We start from the raw sequence: 11849 nt of genomic DNA on the forward strand, positions 1-11849 counted from the left end.
CCCGGGGGTGGTCGTGGCGTGTCTCCCCCCTCCAGCTGTGCTGGGCACCCGCCAGCTGTGCCGGGGGGGGGGGGGCGGGGGGGGGTGCTCGTCCCCCGAGGTCCCTGCAGGATGGGGAACCACCGCGATGATGGCGCACGAGGCAAAGCCGGAGCCGAGTTTCGCCGGTGCCCCGGGATGGGGCGGAAGGACCTTGGTCCCCTCGGTGGCTGCTGAGCACAGCGCTTTGTGGGTTCCCTCTGCCTCCCTCTCCCACAGTTTCCCTTCTGGGCCTTATCTTTATTGCAGACTAAACCGAATCACCCCCCCCTCCACCCACCCTTCCCTCCTCCTTGCCGGTGTGACGGTCACGGCCGGCTCCTGCACCCTGCCCCGGCACGTGCCGGGCGTGAACGTGCCCGACCGCCCGTTTGCCATCCTCCAGCCCGGCCCAGGCGCCAGCCTCGGCAGTTTGGGGGTTCGCACCCCTCCTGCCTCACGGGAGCCGCTGTCCTCGCCATTCCCGGGGCAAAACCCACCCCCCCAGCTCCCACCGGCTCGTGGCACCAAACCCCGGCTCACGGTTTGGCCTCAGCCCCCCCCCCCCCCAAAATTTTAACGGCCTCATCCAAGAGCGATATCAGCTCCAGCGCAGGCAGGGCCAGGCAGCGCCGGCTGGCTGGGTGCAATTTATTGAGTGGGGCAACGAGCCCGGGGGGCAACCCAGCCCCTTCCCCCCGCCGCCCCCCCCCCCCCCCCACTTCACTGCAGCCGTCACAGCTTCATGGTGGCGGCAGGACCCAGGTGAAGCTCCAAAAACTGGACAATCTCCTGCCACGAGTGTTCCTGCGCCTTGGCGTGGGATTGGGCTTCACCCCCCCACACCACCGGCCGGGGGGTGCCCCGGATGCTGGAGATGCTGCAGAGGGGCGAGCCAGGGGGCTCGATCAAATGCCCGGCCCCGGGGTAGGAAAGGAGACGGCAACTCTCCGGCGGCATCCGTGCCATGGCCAGCTCGGCGAAGAGCTTGCTGTTGAAGCTGCGGTCGGCCTCCCCCACCACAAAGAGGACCTTCCCCCGGATCTTCTCGGCCGGGATGGCCGAGGCGCTGTACGCGGGGTCCCGGGGGTCGGCGAAGATGGCCGAGTTGTCCAAAGCTCCCACTTCCGTGAAGAGCACGCGCTCGGTGTAGTAGGGGATGGGAGGGATGCGGAGGTCCTTGTAGATCAGTGGGTTGCCGTGGAGGAAAGCCGTGCCGTTGATCCACACCGTGGCCACCACCTGCGGGAGGAAGGTGGCCATGGACAGGGCCACCTCTGCTCCTTTGGAGACGCCGATGACACCCAGGCCGGGACCTCGCACCTGCAGGGAGGGGGGGGAAAGAGCCAGCTGGCAGCACTGCTCACCGGGACATCACCGGGATGTCACCAGTCACCAGGACATCCCATCTCTGGGACATCCACGGTCACCAGGACATCCACAGTCACCAGGACATCCCATCTCTGGGACATCCATGGTCACCAGGACATCCCCAGGACATCTTACTTATCAGGATGTCCCTTGTCACCAGGACTTTCCCCTGGCCAGGATGTCCCCAGCAAATCCCTGCTCACCTTGGGGTGCCGGAGGAGCAGCTCAGCCGCCTCCTCGAAATACTCCAGGTCGAGCTGGGTCAGGGCGCGGGGCAGGTCGTCGTAGGCGAAGAAAGCCAACGCCAGCACCGCGAAGCCCCGGCTGGCCAACAGCCCCGCGCGGAACTCAATGAGGCCGCCTGCACCCCCAAACAGGTCGATCACCCCCGGGAAGGGTCCCGGTCCTGCGGGCAGCCAGAGAGACCGTCACTGGGGATGGGGGGGGCAGAGGACCCACCGGTGCCATCCCACACCCTGAGGTGGGGGGTCCTGCCCAGCCCCGGGGCATCCCCGGGGTTCCCCGCGCCCCGCTGCTCACCGGGCGGCAGGAAAAGGGCCCCGCGGACCCTGCCCTCCCGGATGGGCACCCGCTGCATGCCGGGCCCCATGTACCATCGCTCGGCCTCGCAGGAGGCCAGCGGCTGGTCCTGGGGCCCGGTGACCAGGCGGAGGCCATCGAAGACCTCCAGACGGACGAGGAAGGGGCTGCCGGCCACGTCCCGCTTGACCAGACGTCGGAAGAGGGTGTCGGGCTGCAGGAACCAGAAGAGCCCCATGGGCCAGACGCCGGCATAGCTGCCACCCAAGGCGGCGTGGCGGCCAGGATCCACCTCGCCCGCTGCGTCGGCGCGGAAGAAAGCCCGCGCCTGGAAACATTCGCCCTGTTCGTCCGTCAGCGATGCCCGCAGGGTGACCAGCTGGGACGGGGACAGTCCCCGCACCTGCACCTGCACCGGCCGGTCGGCCAGCGAGGACTGCGGCGTCACCGTTATCTCCGCCATGGTGCAACCTGGGGACGGAGATGAGCGTCACCCCACCCCCGAGCATTCCACTTGGGGACACACACACACACTCCCCCCACACCGCGGTGGGGTGTCCCCCGAGCGGGGAGGGGGCTGCTTGGTGGCCCACCGCCGGCTGGCGCAGGGGACTGGCCCCAGGGATGTGTCGAGGGGCCACGGGGTTGGGGTTTGCAGCCCAGCCGGTCCCGCTGGCATCCCTCCTTCCCCGGTCCCCTCCCCAAGGACGCGCAGCACCGCGCCCCTCCCCGGCACCTCCCCAGCCCCGACCCCCCCCTCCCGCAGCCCCCCCCCAAAACCTGCCCGGCAGCGGGGCCACCTGCAGAGACACCCCTTTGCTTCTGCCCCCCAACCCCGGCGTCCCCAGCACCCGCCGTCCCCTCTCCCCATCTTCCTCCTCTGCACCCCATGGCCGGAGCAGGGTAGGGGGTCGGGGTAGGGGGGGTCCAAGGGCTCTGAGCCCCCCATTCCCCTGTCTCCCCTCGGCACCGCAGGCCGCGGCAGCAGGCACAGAGCCCGGCGAGACGCTGGCCCCAGCCCAGCCCTGGGAAGAGACGCCGAGTTCGCCCACGTACGCCGCGCCAGGAAAAAGCAGTCGCCCCCTCCAACCAAAGCCCTGGGTAAGCCCTGAAGCCACGATGATGGGCTCCAAAGTCCCTCTTACCCGGCTGGGAGAAGGGCTGGGCTGGTGCTGCGGCTCCGGGGAGAGGCAGGGCTCTTATATCGCCTCGGCAAACATTAACCCAGGAAGCGGCGAGGGCAGAGCCCTCTTGCCCGATGACCCCGGCCAGGCTGGCAGCCGCCCCACGGCTCCCCTGCACCCCAAAGCTCCCTCGCCCCTTGCCTGCAGCACCCCTCGACACGGGATGCCCTGGGTGTGGGGGGAGAACACCCCAAGTTCCCCCTCCGTGGGGACAATGGGGAGCTCTGCCCCCCACCTCGTTGGGGTGCCCTGCGATTAACCCACCCCGGTGCTTCACGCTGCCTCGGAGGGGACAGGCTCAGCTCCCCCCAGGGCCACAAGCTCGTCCCTGTCCCCCCCTGTCGTCCCCCCCCGCCCCAGCTGGCACCCCAGGATGAAGTCCATGGGCCCTGGCCCCACTGTGCCCCCCACGCCGGGGCTCCCCACCACAAGCAAGGGCTTATCCTCCCTGCAGCCTGGTGTTCCCCCCCTCCCAGCAACACCCCTGGCCCCCCTCCCGCTCCACTGGTTTGGCACACAGCAGGCTGCGGACACAGCCCTCCCCAGGAATGCAGAAAGGAGCGTTTATAGAACAAGAAAAAAAAACCAGGAAGGTGAAGAAATCTTGCGTGGGTTTCCCACTCTGAGCCTCCTCCTTCCAGCTATGGCCCCCCCCTCCCAGCCCCCCCCAGCGAAGGGCGACAGGAGGTTGTGCTGCACCATGCAAGCCCTCCCGCCTCCACAGCGCGGCGGAGATGTGTCCCCTCCCTTCAGGACAGGCTCCGGGGCTCAGTCCCAGGGAGGCGAGATCCCACCTGGAGGAAGGGGAACCTCAGGGGACGAAGGGCCACGGCGCTCTGCAACCCCAGGAAGGCTGAGGGAGATCAAGTTTGGCAGAGGGAAGGCCCTGAAATGGAGCCGCTACCCCCCACCCCTGCCCCCGCCCCGAGCTGTTGGAGGCGAGTCTGAGTCTGTTCCTATTCATTTTTATAAAGAAAAAGCAGATTTGGGCAAGTGAAGCAGTTCTCCTTCCAGCCCCCGGCCATCAGCAACACCCCGACTTCACGGGGCGGTGGGGGGGGGGGAATCCAGCAGCTGGTTGCTGCGGGTCACAGCGCCGCGTAACCCGCCCCAGCTCTGTCCCGCTCTCTGTCCAACACCAAGGTGCCCGGGCAGCCGCTCCTGCCCGCCGAGCCGAGGAAACACCCCTGGAGAGGAGCAGGACCCACAGAAACCCCAGCTGCCCGGGCTGGGCGTCACGGTATCTCGTTTCCCATCTCATTCCGTGGCTGCTTTGTGCCGCACGGGTGTCTTCTGGAGCAGGGCCAGCGTGTCCCGCTTCTCCACCCGCCGCAGCTGCTTCTTCTTTGCCCGTTTGAGTTTCAGCGGGTTCCGGATCTGGGGAGAGGAGGAGGGGGCTTTCAGGCACAGAAACTGCGCCGGGGGGGGAGCCAGGCAGGCCGGGCACGGCAGGGCTCCCAGCTTCCCACCCCAGCCGGAGCCAGGCCCCTCCGCACGTGTGGAGCGCTCCTCCAGTGTGCTTGGATCCCCGTCGATGCCGAGTTTCCCTTGCTCTGTCACCAGTGATCCCCAGGGTCACCCCCTCTCTGGTTTTCTCAAGTTTGGAAGAGAAGCTGTCCCCCACACACACACCCCACCGGACACCGGCAGCCTGCTTGGTAGAGGAGACACCCTCCCGGTGCTGCCCTTGGCTGGGCTTCCCCAATCCTCCCAGCGCTGCCCACAGTGTCCTTCAAAGGAGGAGCCAGGGAGAGGAACTGGAGTGAACTGGGACCCCCAGTGCCCAGGGTCTGGAGGCCACCGGGTCTGCCAAGCCACCGCAGCGTCCCCAGCCAGGAGGACTCACCACTTGGACGATCTCTGCCTTCCGCTCATTCTCCAGACGCCGCTTCAGATTCTCCTCCCGCCGTCGCTTCTTCTCCTGCGGGAGCCGCACAAAAACATTCCCTGCAGGTTCCTCCCTCCCTCGGGGATTAAACCCAAACCGGCATCGACCGGCGGCTGGTGCGGATGCCAGTCAGGGAGCCGCACGGCTACGGCAGCACGAGCGGGAAGCTCCGGCCGAGGGCCAGGACAGCAGAACCCCCGGCTGCACAGCAAACCTGCCCCATGGGGTGCCGCTGTCACAAACGTGGTCACTGTCCCAGGGAGACAGCAGGTATGGAGGGGCTGGGCGATGCTGCCTGCAGGGTCCCGAACCCCAGGCCCAGCTCCCGAGCCCCGTTACCTCTCGCTCTTTCCGCTTCCCTTCCTGCAGCTGCTGTGCCAGGTCCCGGACGAGCTTCCTCTCCTGCCGCTCCTTCATCTTCCGTGCCCAGGAGGTGCGAAGGGCCTTGTCCTGGATCATGTGTGAGAACCTGAGCGGGCAGACGGGCCGTGTCAGCAGCCACGGGAGGCAAAGCCGAGCTCCCCCCCGGCTCTCAGAAACCCTGCGCAGCCTTGACCCTCTCTGGGCCCTCACCAGAAACTCCTCGGGCCAGAACTCTATGAACCTCCCCCAGTCCAGAGTCTCCCCCAGCAGCTCCAGCCCCTCGACATCCCCTCCAAACCTTCCCCCCCAGCTCAGGACTCCCCCCAAAACAGCCTTTTCCCCTCTGTGTCCCCCCTGAAGTCTATGGACAGCTTCAGGGTCCCCCTACGAACCACCCCCCCGGCCCCATCAAAGCCGCCCTGCCCACCCCACATCCCTCCCGTCTCAACCCACCCCCAAAACGGCCCTGTCCCCCCCAGAACCCCCCCGGGCCCTGGAGTGTCACTCCCCCACACACACACACCTCTTCTTGCCGGGGTCCTTCCACACCCGCCCCGACTTGGGCCTGCCCCGCGGGATCGCTGCTACCGCCGCCTCCTTGCGCTTCTTGGCGGCTTTCCGACGCTGCCGAGCCGGGGCCGGGGCTGAAGCCGGGGCCGGGGTGGCCCCGCCGGACTCCTCGGGGCCCGGGGCCGCTCCGCACTCCCCCTCCATCCTCCACGCGGCCCCTTCCGCGACGGCGCCGTGCGATGACGTCAAAAACGCGCCGCACCACTGCTGCGCGCATGCTCAGAGCGGAAGAGCGGCGACGCCGAGTCCCTGACCGCCATTTTAGCGTCGGGCAACACCTCTCGTCTTCTCGACGGCGCCTGGCGGAGGCCGCCATGTTTGTGCCGGGCAGACCCGTACCGGTGCCCATCCTCCCGTCATCGCGGCGGCCTGTGCCCGGTGCCCGGTGCCCTCCACACCCCCCCCATCCCAGTCCTACCCGGTGCGAACCGAGGGAGCCCCGGAGAGACGCGTGGCCTGGTCTGGGTGGGAAAGACCTTTATTAATGGCCAAATCCACAGAGGGCAGCGGCCTCCTCCTCGGGGCCGGGCCCGGGGCACGGAGGGGGCTCGGGTCGGCTCCACCGTCAGGCATCAGGGAGGCTCCCCCCGGGCTCCGGCACCTTGGCTGCAGCAGGGCTGGGGTGCGCGGTGGCTCTTACCAGGGGACGGCTGCGGGCTTGGCCACGGCTACAGCACCTGGGAGAAGAAAAAGGGGGAAATCCCGCTTTGGGGGTCATGCGGGGAGACCCCCGGGGGCCAGGAAAGAAGGGGGTGGGCGATGCCGGCCCGGTCCCGTCGAAACGCCGGAGCCAGCGCCTCAGGTCTCCCCAGGGATGTGGGCTGCGGCGGGGCCCCGCGCTGTCCCCGGCCCCCCTCACCATGCGCGTGTAGTTGTGCTGCCTGACGGCGTTGTAACCGAAGGCCAGAGCCGCCACCGCCACGCAGAACTCCAGGAGGCAGAAGATGACAAACATGGAATCCAACCCGTTGCTCAGGATCTGCCAGGAGAAGAACAGAAGGGCCCGGCGGGTCCTGCTCGTTGGCAGCACCCCTCGTCCCCCATGTCCTGCGTGACAGCCGCCCTGTTTGCTTGTCCTGCGTGGCGGCGGGAAGCTCGGCTCCATCGCCGGAGCAGAACCGGGAGATTTTACCTTGGTCTCGGCACTGAAGCACCACTCGGCTTTCAGCTGGTACGGCATGTAGTTGTCACAGCCGGGGATGTTGTGAGTGATGGCTGTGGTGTGGAGGAGGGTGGCCACCAGCGTGCTCAGGATGACCCCCATGTTGACAACGCAGCAGATCTTTACCTGGTGGGTCACCTCATGTCAGCAGCTCCGTCCCTTCTACCAGGAGCTGTGCAGGTGACAATGTGATGCCCACCCGGCTGGAGACCCGCTCTGAGATGCCCCAGAGCTGAAGGAGAGGCCGTTTGGGGTTTTTCTTTTCAAGCTGACTAAGCAGGGGCACCTCCAAGCTGGATTATCCAACTCAGGCCAGATCTACTCCTGGAGAAGCCACCCAGGGCAGCCACCTCCCATGACATCTTTCCTCCCCGTCACCCGAGAGTGACTCCACCAGGCCCCAAGCATCTCGTGGAGGCCCCGAAGCATGAAGGATTGCCCACCCTCTGCTCGATGGGGAGAGGACTGGGCACCTCCCAAGGGTGAGACAGACTTTAGGCGCCTCACTGCAGACCCTACAGGGTGAATCCAGGCTGCGGAGGGGTCCCACCAGCCGCTGGAAGGGGCAGAACTCGCAGAAAAAACGAGAGGGATAAAGCTTTGTCCTTCCCAGCCTGGCTGCGGGGGATCGCCTTACCAGCAAGATGTTATCTCTTTTCTCACTTTCCACCAGCAAAGAGCCTGAGAGCACGAGCTGCTCAGAAAATGGAGAGGAAGGAGAGTGTCAGCAGCAAGGCACCCCTCCCCGTCACCCATCCCACACGTCACAGCACCCTTCTGGCTGCGGATTGGTGTTCGGGGTCGCACGTGCACACCCAGAGGGGACAGCCAGAAGATTTGGGTGGAAGAGGAGACCCTGGTGACCAGGGGATCTGGCCCCAAATCCACTGAGATCCCCCTGTCCTCGTGAGGAGGCAATGGCCAGACATGTCCCTGCTTACCAGGAGCCCGAGCCAGAAGAGGACCCCGCTGGCCACGGGGAGGGAAGGGGTCCTGTACTCCGACACCGTCAGGATGATCCCGAAGCAGATGTGGATGATCCCGGTAAAGATGTGGATGGTCTGGGGAAGGACGGAGGAGAGGGATCCCCCCGGTCACTCTTGGCGCAAAGCGCTGCCTGTCTGCCAGCACCGGCAAAGGATGGATATCACCGTTGCTGTCAGCCGCGTCCCACCCCGATCCCGCTGTCACACTGCGTCCTGGTGCCGAGAAAGGACTCGGGACAGCTGGATGTGCCGGCACTTGGCGTGAACCAGCAAAGGGAGCCAGACCCGAACGCCGCCTCTGCCCCGGCCAAGGAGGACCTCGAGCAGGATGGTCCCTGGGGGTGCTCGGTCCCCGCTTTGTCCCCGAGGTGCCCCATTTTCCCCCCAGGACGCCGCGTCTCACCCCCAGCGCCTTGGGCTGAGCCTTTCTGAAGCCTCTGACTTGAAACGACGTCACGGCGGGCACGGGAGGGCTGGAGCCGGAGGTCAGCTGGGCCGCTCGGGGGTCTGTGGCCGGGATCACCTCCGTGATGATCCTCACACCTCCGGAATCGGTCACCGTGGTGGCTGCCATTGCCTGGGCTTGCCCTCTTCCTCTTCCTCCTCCTCCCCCTCCCCACGGCCGCGTTAGCAGTGCCTTTGCTGTCCGAACCCCCCCAGGAGGTCCCGCTGCCCTTTGCTCCCTGCAGGAAGTTTGTTCATGAAAATCTCATCGGGTCGCTCTTGCTCAACGAGGCGGCTTTGCCAACGGAGGGGAGAGAGGGTGGCAAAAACCCCGCGCGCACCCACCTGCAGGCACGAGGCGGAGGGTGAGGAAGGGGAGGGAAGGGAGAGGCGCTTGGAACCTCCTCCGAGGGTTTCGCTGCAACCTGGGAAAGGGGTTGGACACTTATCCCTTGGGATGCTCCGAGGAGGAGACATCCCCCTGCCCAGTCTTGGGCAAATCCTCTCCATCCCCAGTTGCGGATGCTTTCCTCGGGCGTCAGCTCTGCAATTAGCCACGTGCCAGCGCTGGCGACGTCCTAATGAGGTGCTTGGAGATTCATTTGGCCGCCCTCGTTAGGGCCACTACGAGACACCCAGCCCTGGCAGCTTCCCTTACGGGGGGGGGGGGGGGGGAAAGGAGTGAAACAGGACGTGGCACAAACTTTATAAACCCCGTCAGTCTATAAAGGTCCCAAGGCAGCTCCTTTATTGCCTTTTTATTTTCTTTGGAGTTCTCCTTCCTTCACAAGCGCCTCGACCCTGCGGGTCCGTCCCCGGTGAGGACAGCCCACCCGCAGCAGCGAGCCGGGGAGGGGGGCGGCAGCGCGGCGTGCGGTGCCGGACGGCTCCAGCGTAGGTCCGGCGGGAGCCGAAGGGAAAGGAGATGCGGTTGTTTCCGATAGGAAATGAGAGCTCAGCCTGGGAACGGAGCCACCGCACATGGCGAGGAGCTCCCGAGGGGCAAAGCTTGGGGGCCCCTTCCTCCATCCGCTGGCCACCGGTCTCCACATTTGCCAGAAAACAGCTATTTCCTTTGTGGCCGCCGTCCCCATCTGCTCGCCAGGAGGGTCGGGGTCCCCCACGCTGGCCTGCGAGGACCCCCCAGGTTCCCTGGATGTTGGATGGGTGCGGGATAGGATACTGGGTGCTGGTCCCGTCCCCTCTCATCCCTCATCCTCTGCTGTGCTCGGTGATGTCCCCAGCACCGGGCGCTGCAGAGGGCTCCAGCTCCGGGATCGCACAAAGGAACGGAGCCCCCCCGTTCCCAGGGAGGGGCTGCTGCTGCGGAAGGGACGAGGGACAAACGGGACGGGGTTTGACTCGACCTCCACCCGGGAGACCGGACACGGGGAGCGAGGAGGAGGGCGTGGGGCTGGCAGACACGGCTCCGGGACCCCGCTTGGGCTTCTTCTTCCCTTGGAAGATGTCCGACCACTGCGCGAGGCTTTACCCGAGCTGTTTCTTGGTGGAACGGGAATATTTAGGTGCAGGGTTCTGGCATCTCCGAGGGCTTGGCTGCAGGCAGCTAGTGCTGGCGTCACACCGCGTTGGTGACCACGGGGGCACCAACACCCCCATCCCTGCCCGCGCCTCTCACTGCAGACCCAGGGAGGGCTGGGCTCCGCCACGGCCCCGTTCCGGCTGAGGTAGAAGCAACGTTTAAGCAACTTTTAAGGAACTTTTAAGGAACTTCAGAAGCAGGTGGAACAACTTTTGGAAGTGCCTTTTCCTTTCCTTTGGCCCTAGAGGGAGCTGAGACGCCTGGTTTGGAGGCACGCATCTTCCAGAGCTCGGCAGAGGTTTCCAGTGCTCCCCTGCGAGGGGTGAGTGGCAGCAGCCCCCCCCCATCCCGGGCCGTCCCGGGGAAAACCAGGGGATCGGTGGTACCAAACCCCGGCACGGGATGGAAAGCGGCCGCATCTCGGTGTCTCCTGGGAGAACTGAGAGACCAGCAGCACGGCCACGTCCTCAGCTCTTGAGTTTGCACTGGAGCGAAGCCGTCTGGCCACGTTATTCCCGCAGATCCTATGTTTATCCGGGATTTTTTTTCCAAAGGTTCGCTCTGTATTCCTGCCACGTGGGCTAGAAAAACGGGGGACGATGGCCGCGCACCCGGGAGCAGGATGGTGCCGCAGAGGAAGGAGCAGGACACCAGGCGAGCCGAGCTGCGGCTGCAGGGTCTCACCCTTTCCCTGTCCCATTTTGGGGCCTCACAGCCCGACCATTTCCCGAGCTCCTTGAAGGAGAAGGAGCACAGTTGGTCTGTGCCCTCCCAGCGCTCCCACACCTTGGGAAACGGGGAGGATTTTTTTTTTTTTTTTTTTTTTTGGAGCGAGCGCTTGGCCTTGTCAAGGGCTGCGACTGGCCGCCACGGCTTTCCAGGGAAAACCGAGATGGACAGGATTCAACCGCGCCTGTTCGTCGCGCTCCGATGCCTCTTAGCCTTTCATTTCTCCTGCTAACTCGTCAGCGCGTCTCTCCGGAGGGAGAGCCTCTCTCAACACCCCGATGCTAACAAATCTCACGCCGGCTGGGATCTCGTTCCAGCCCCGGCAGCACCCGAGGAGGGGGGGAGTCAGGGAACACTTTTAGCACCCGTGGAAATGCTGGGATCCCCCCTTGAGCCTTTATCCGGGCAGGGCGTCCTCCAGCATAAGCGATGGCTTGTGTTCCCAACCGAAACCGCCTGCTACGGTGGATTTCCTCCCAAATTTTCAGATTCCTAAAGCATTCCTGAAGTTTTTCAGCCTTTCGGCCAGAAACAACCGTGACTGCCCACGGCCCAGCAGCCGGGTTTGGTGAAGTGGCCGAGCAAAATCCCGTTTCCGAGCGAGGGATCCGTGGGGAAAAAAAAAAAAAAAACCCACACACAAAAAAAAAAAACCCAAGTGCTTTTCCCTTTCTAAATAAAGCCAGGTCCAGCTGGGGGTGGCAGGAGCCCAAGGTAGGATGTTACAATTTATTTTGGAAGCAGATGCCAGAGGAGGTAAAGCTTTTAAGCGTCTGGCTGAGCAGATGTGGGGAAGCGGCAAGCCCGGTCGGTGGAGCTTTCCAGCCCTTTATTTGCAGGAATTTCTGGCTTTGCCGATATATACAACACGTTCCTTGGATTTTTTTATTTTTTTTTTTAGATTGAGTTTTGCTCTCCTGACAGCTGGAAATCTTTTCTTTGCTGATTATCCTTCCTTTTAAATCTCCGGGAGGGAGCTCGGTGAGTTAGCCGCTCGTACGCGGGCTGAGCGCGATGCCGGGCGAGACGTCGGCGCCACGAACGCTGTTTC

The 11849-nt window shown here is 64.8% G+C and overlaps 3 protein-coding genes across 4 annotated transcripts; all 3 read right to left on the bottom strand.

Annotated features, from left to right (window-relative positions):
- Window positions 1-740: 740 nt before the first annotated feature.
- LOC129207046 (acyl-coenzyme A amino acid N-acyltransferase 2-like) lies at window positions 741-3108 on the bottom strand. 2 transcript variants are annotated; one of them, XM_054827351.1, is made up of 4 exons: window positions 3075-3108; window positions 1930-2400; window positions 1593-1795; window positions 741-1341 (listed from the first exon to the last, which is right to left on the bottom strand). In XM_054827351.1, exons 2-4 carry the CDS (start codon window positions 2390-2392, stop codon window positions 754-756), a joined length of 1254 nt encoding a protein of 417 aa, XP_054683326.1. In that variant the 5' UTR covers window positions 2393-2400; window positions 3075-3108; the 3' UTR covers window positions 741-753. The 2 variants fall into 2 exon arrangements, with proteins under 2 accessions (XP_054683326.1, XP_054683327.1); XM_054827352.1 differs by lacking the exon at window positions 3075-3108 and adding an exon at window positions 2986-3061.
- A 954-nt stretch (window positions 3109-4062) lies between these two features.
- Window positions 4063-6118, bottom strand: CCDC86 (coiled-coil domain containing 86). The gene is made up of 4 exons (XM_054828634.1): window positions 5888-6118; window positions 5341-5470; window positions 4960-5034; window positions 4063-4490 (listed from the first exon to the last, which is right to left on the bottom strand). Exons 1-4 carry the CDS (start codon window positions 6076-6078, stop codon window positions 4371-4373), a joined length of 516 nt encoding a protein of 171 aa, XP_054684609.1. The 5' UTR covers window positions 6079-6118; the 3' UTR covers window positions 4063-4370.
- Window positions 6119-6394: 276 nt separating this feature from the next.
- On the bottom strand, window positions 6395-8776 carry LOC129207543 (membrane-spanning 4-domains subfamily A member 15-like). Its single transcript, XM_054828633.1, has 6 exons — window positions 8486-8776; window positions 8038-8157; window positions 7734-7790; window positions 7067-7222; window positions 6794-6913; window positions 6395-6611 (listed from the first exon to the last, which is right to left on the bottom strand). The coding sequence occupies exons 1-6, from the start codon at window positions 8654-8656 to the stop codon at window positions 6603-6605; spliced, it is 633 nt and encodes a 210-aa protein (XP_054684608.1). The 5' UTR covers window positions 8657-8776; the 3' UTR covers window positions 6395-6602.
- Window positions 8777-11849: the final 3073 nt, after the last annotated feature.

The sequence above is a fragment of the Grus americana genome, chromosome 5 (genome assembly GCF_028858705.1).
Source record: "Grus americana isolate bGruAme1 chromosome 5, bGruAme1.mat, whole genome shotgun sequence".
In the NCBI taxonomy this organism is placed as follows: Eukaryota; Metazoa; Chordata; class Aves; order Gruiformes; family Gruidae; genus Grus; species Grus americana.

Excerpts from the sequence above, each read along its gene's own strand:
- LOC129207046 (XM_054827351.1), bottom strand. The coding sequence starts at position 2,392 with ATGGCGGAGATAACGGTGACGCCGCAGTCCTCGCTGGCCGACCGGCCG. Across the intron at positions 1,796-1,929 it reads GGCCCTTTTCCTGCCGCCCG|GACCGGGACCCTTCCCGGGG; the intron begins GTGAGCAGCGGG and ends GGCTGCCCGCAG. Across the intron at positions 1,342-1,592 it reads TGCTCCTCCGGCACCCCAAG|GTGCGAGGTCCCGGCCTGGG; the intron begins GTGAGCAGGGAT and ends CCCTCCCTGCAG.
- CCDC86 (XM_054828634.1), bottom strand. The coding sequence starts at position 6,078 with ATGGAGGGGGAGTGCGGAGCGGCCCCGGGCCCCGAGGAGTCCGGCGGG. Across the intron at positions 5,471-5,887 it reads AAGGACCCCGGCAAGAAGAG|GTTCTCACACATGATCCAGG; the intron begins GTGTGTGTGTGT and ends CTGCCCGCTCAG. Across the intron at positions 5,035-5,340 it reads GGAAGCGGAAAGAGCGAGAG|GAGAAGAAGCGACGGCGGGA; the intron begins GTAACGGGGCTC and ends CGGCTCCCGCAG.
- LOC129207543 (XM_054828633.1), bottom strand. The coding sequence starts at position 8,656 with ATGGCAGCCACCACGGTGACCGATTCCGGAGGTGTGAGGATCATCACG. Across the intron at positions 8,158-8,485 it reads CTCAGCCCAAGGCGCTGGGG|ACCATCCACATCTTTACCGG; the intron begins GTGAGACGCGGC and ends GTCCTTCCCCAG. Across the intron at positions 7,223-7,733 it reads AAAGAGATAACATCTTGCTG|GTAAAGATCTGCTGCGTTGT; the intron begins GTAAGGCGATCC and ends GTGACCCACCAG.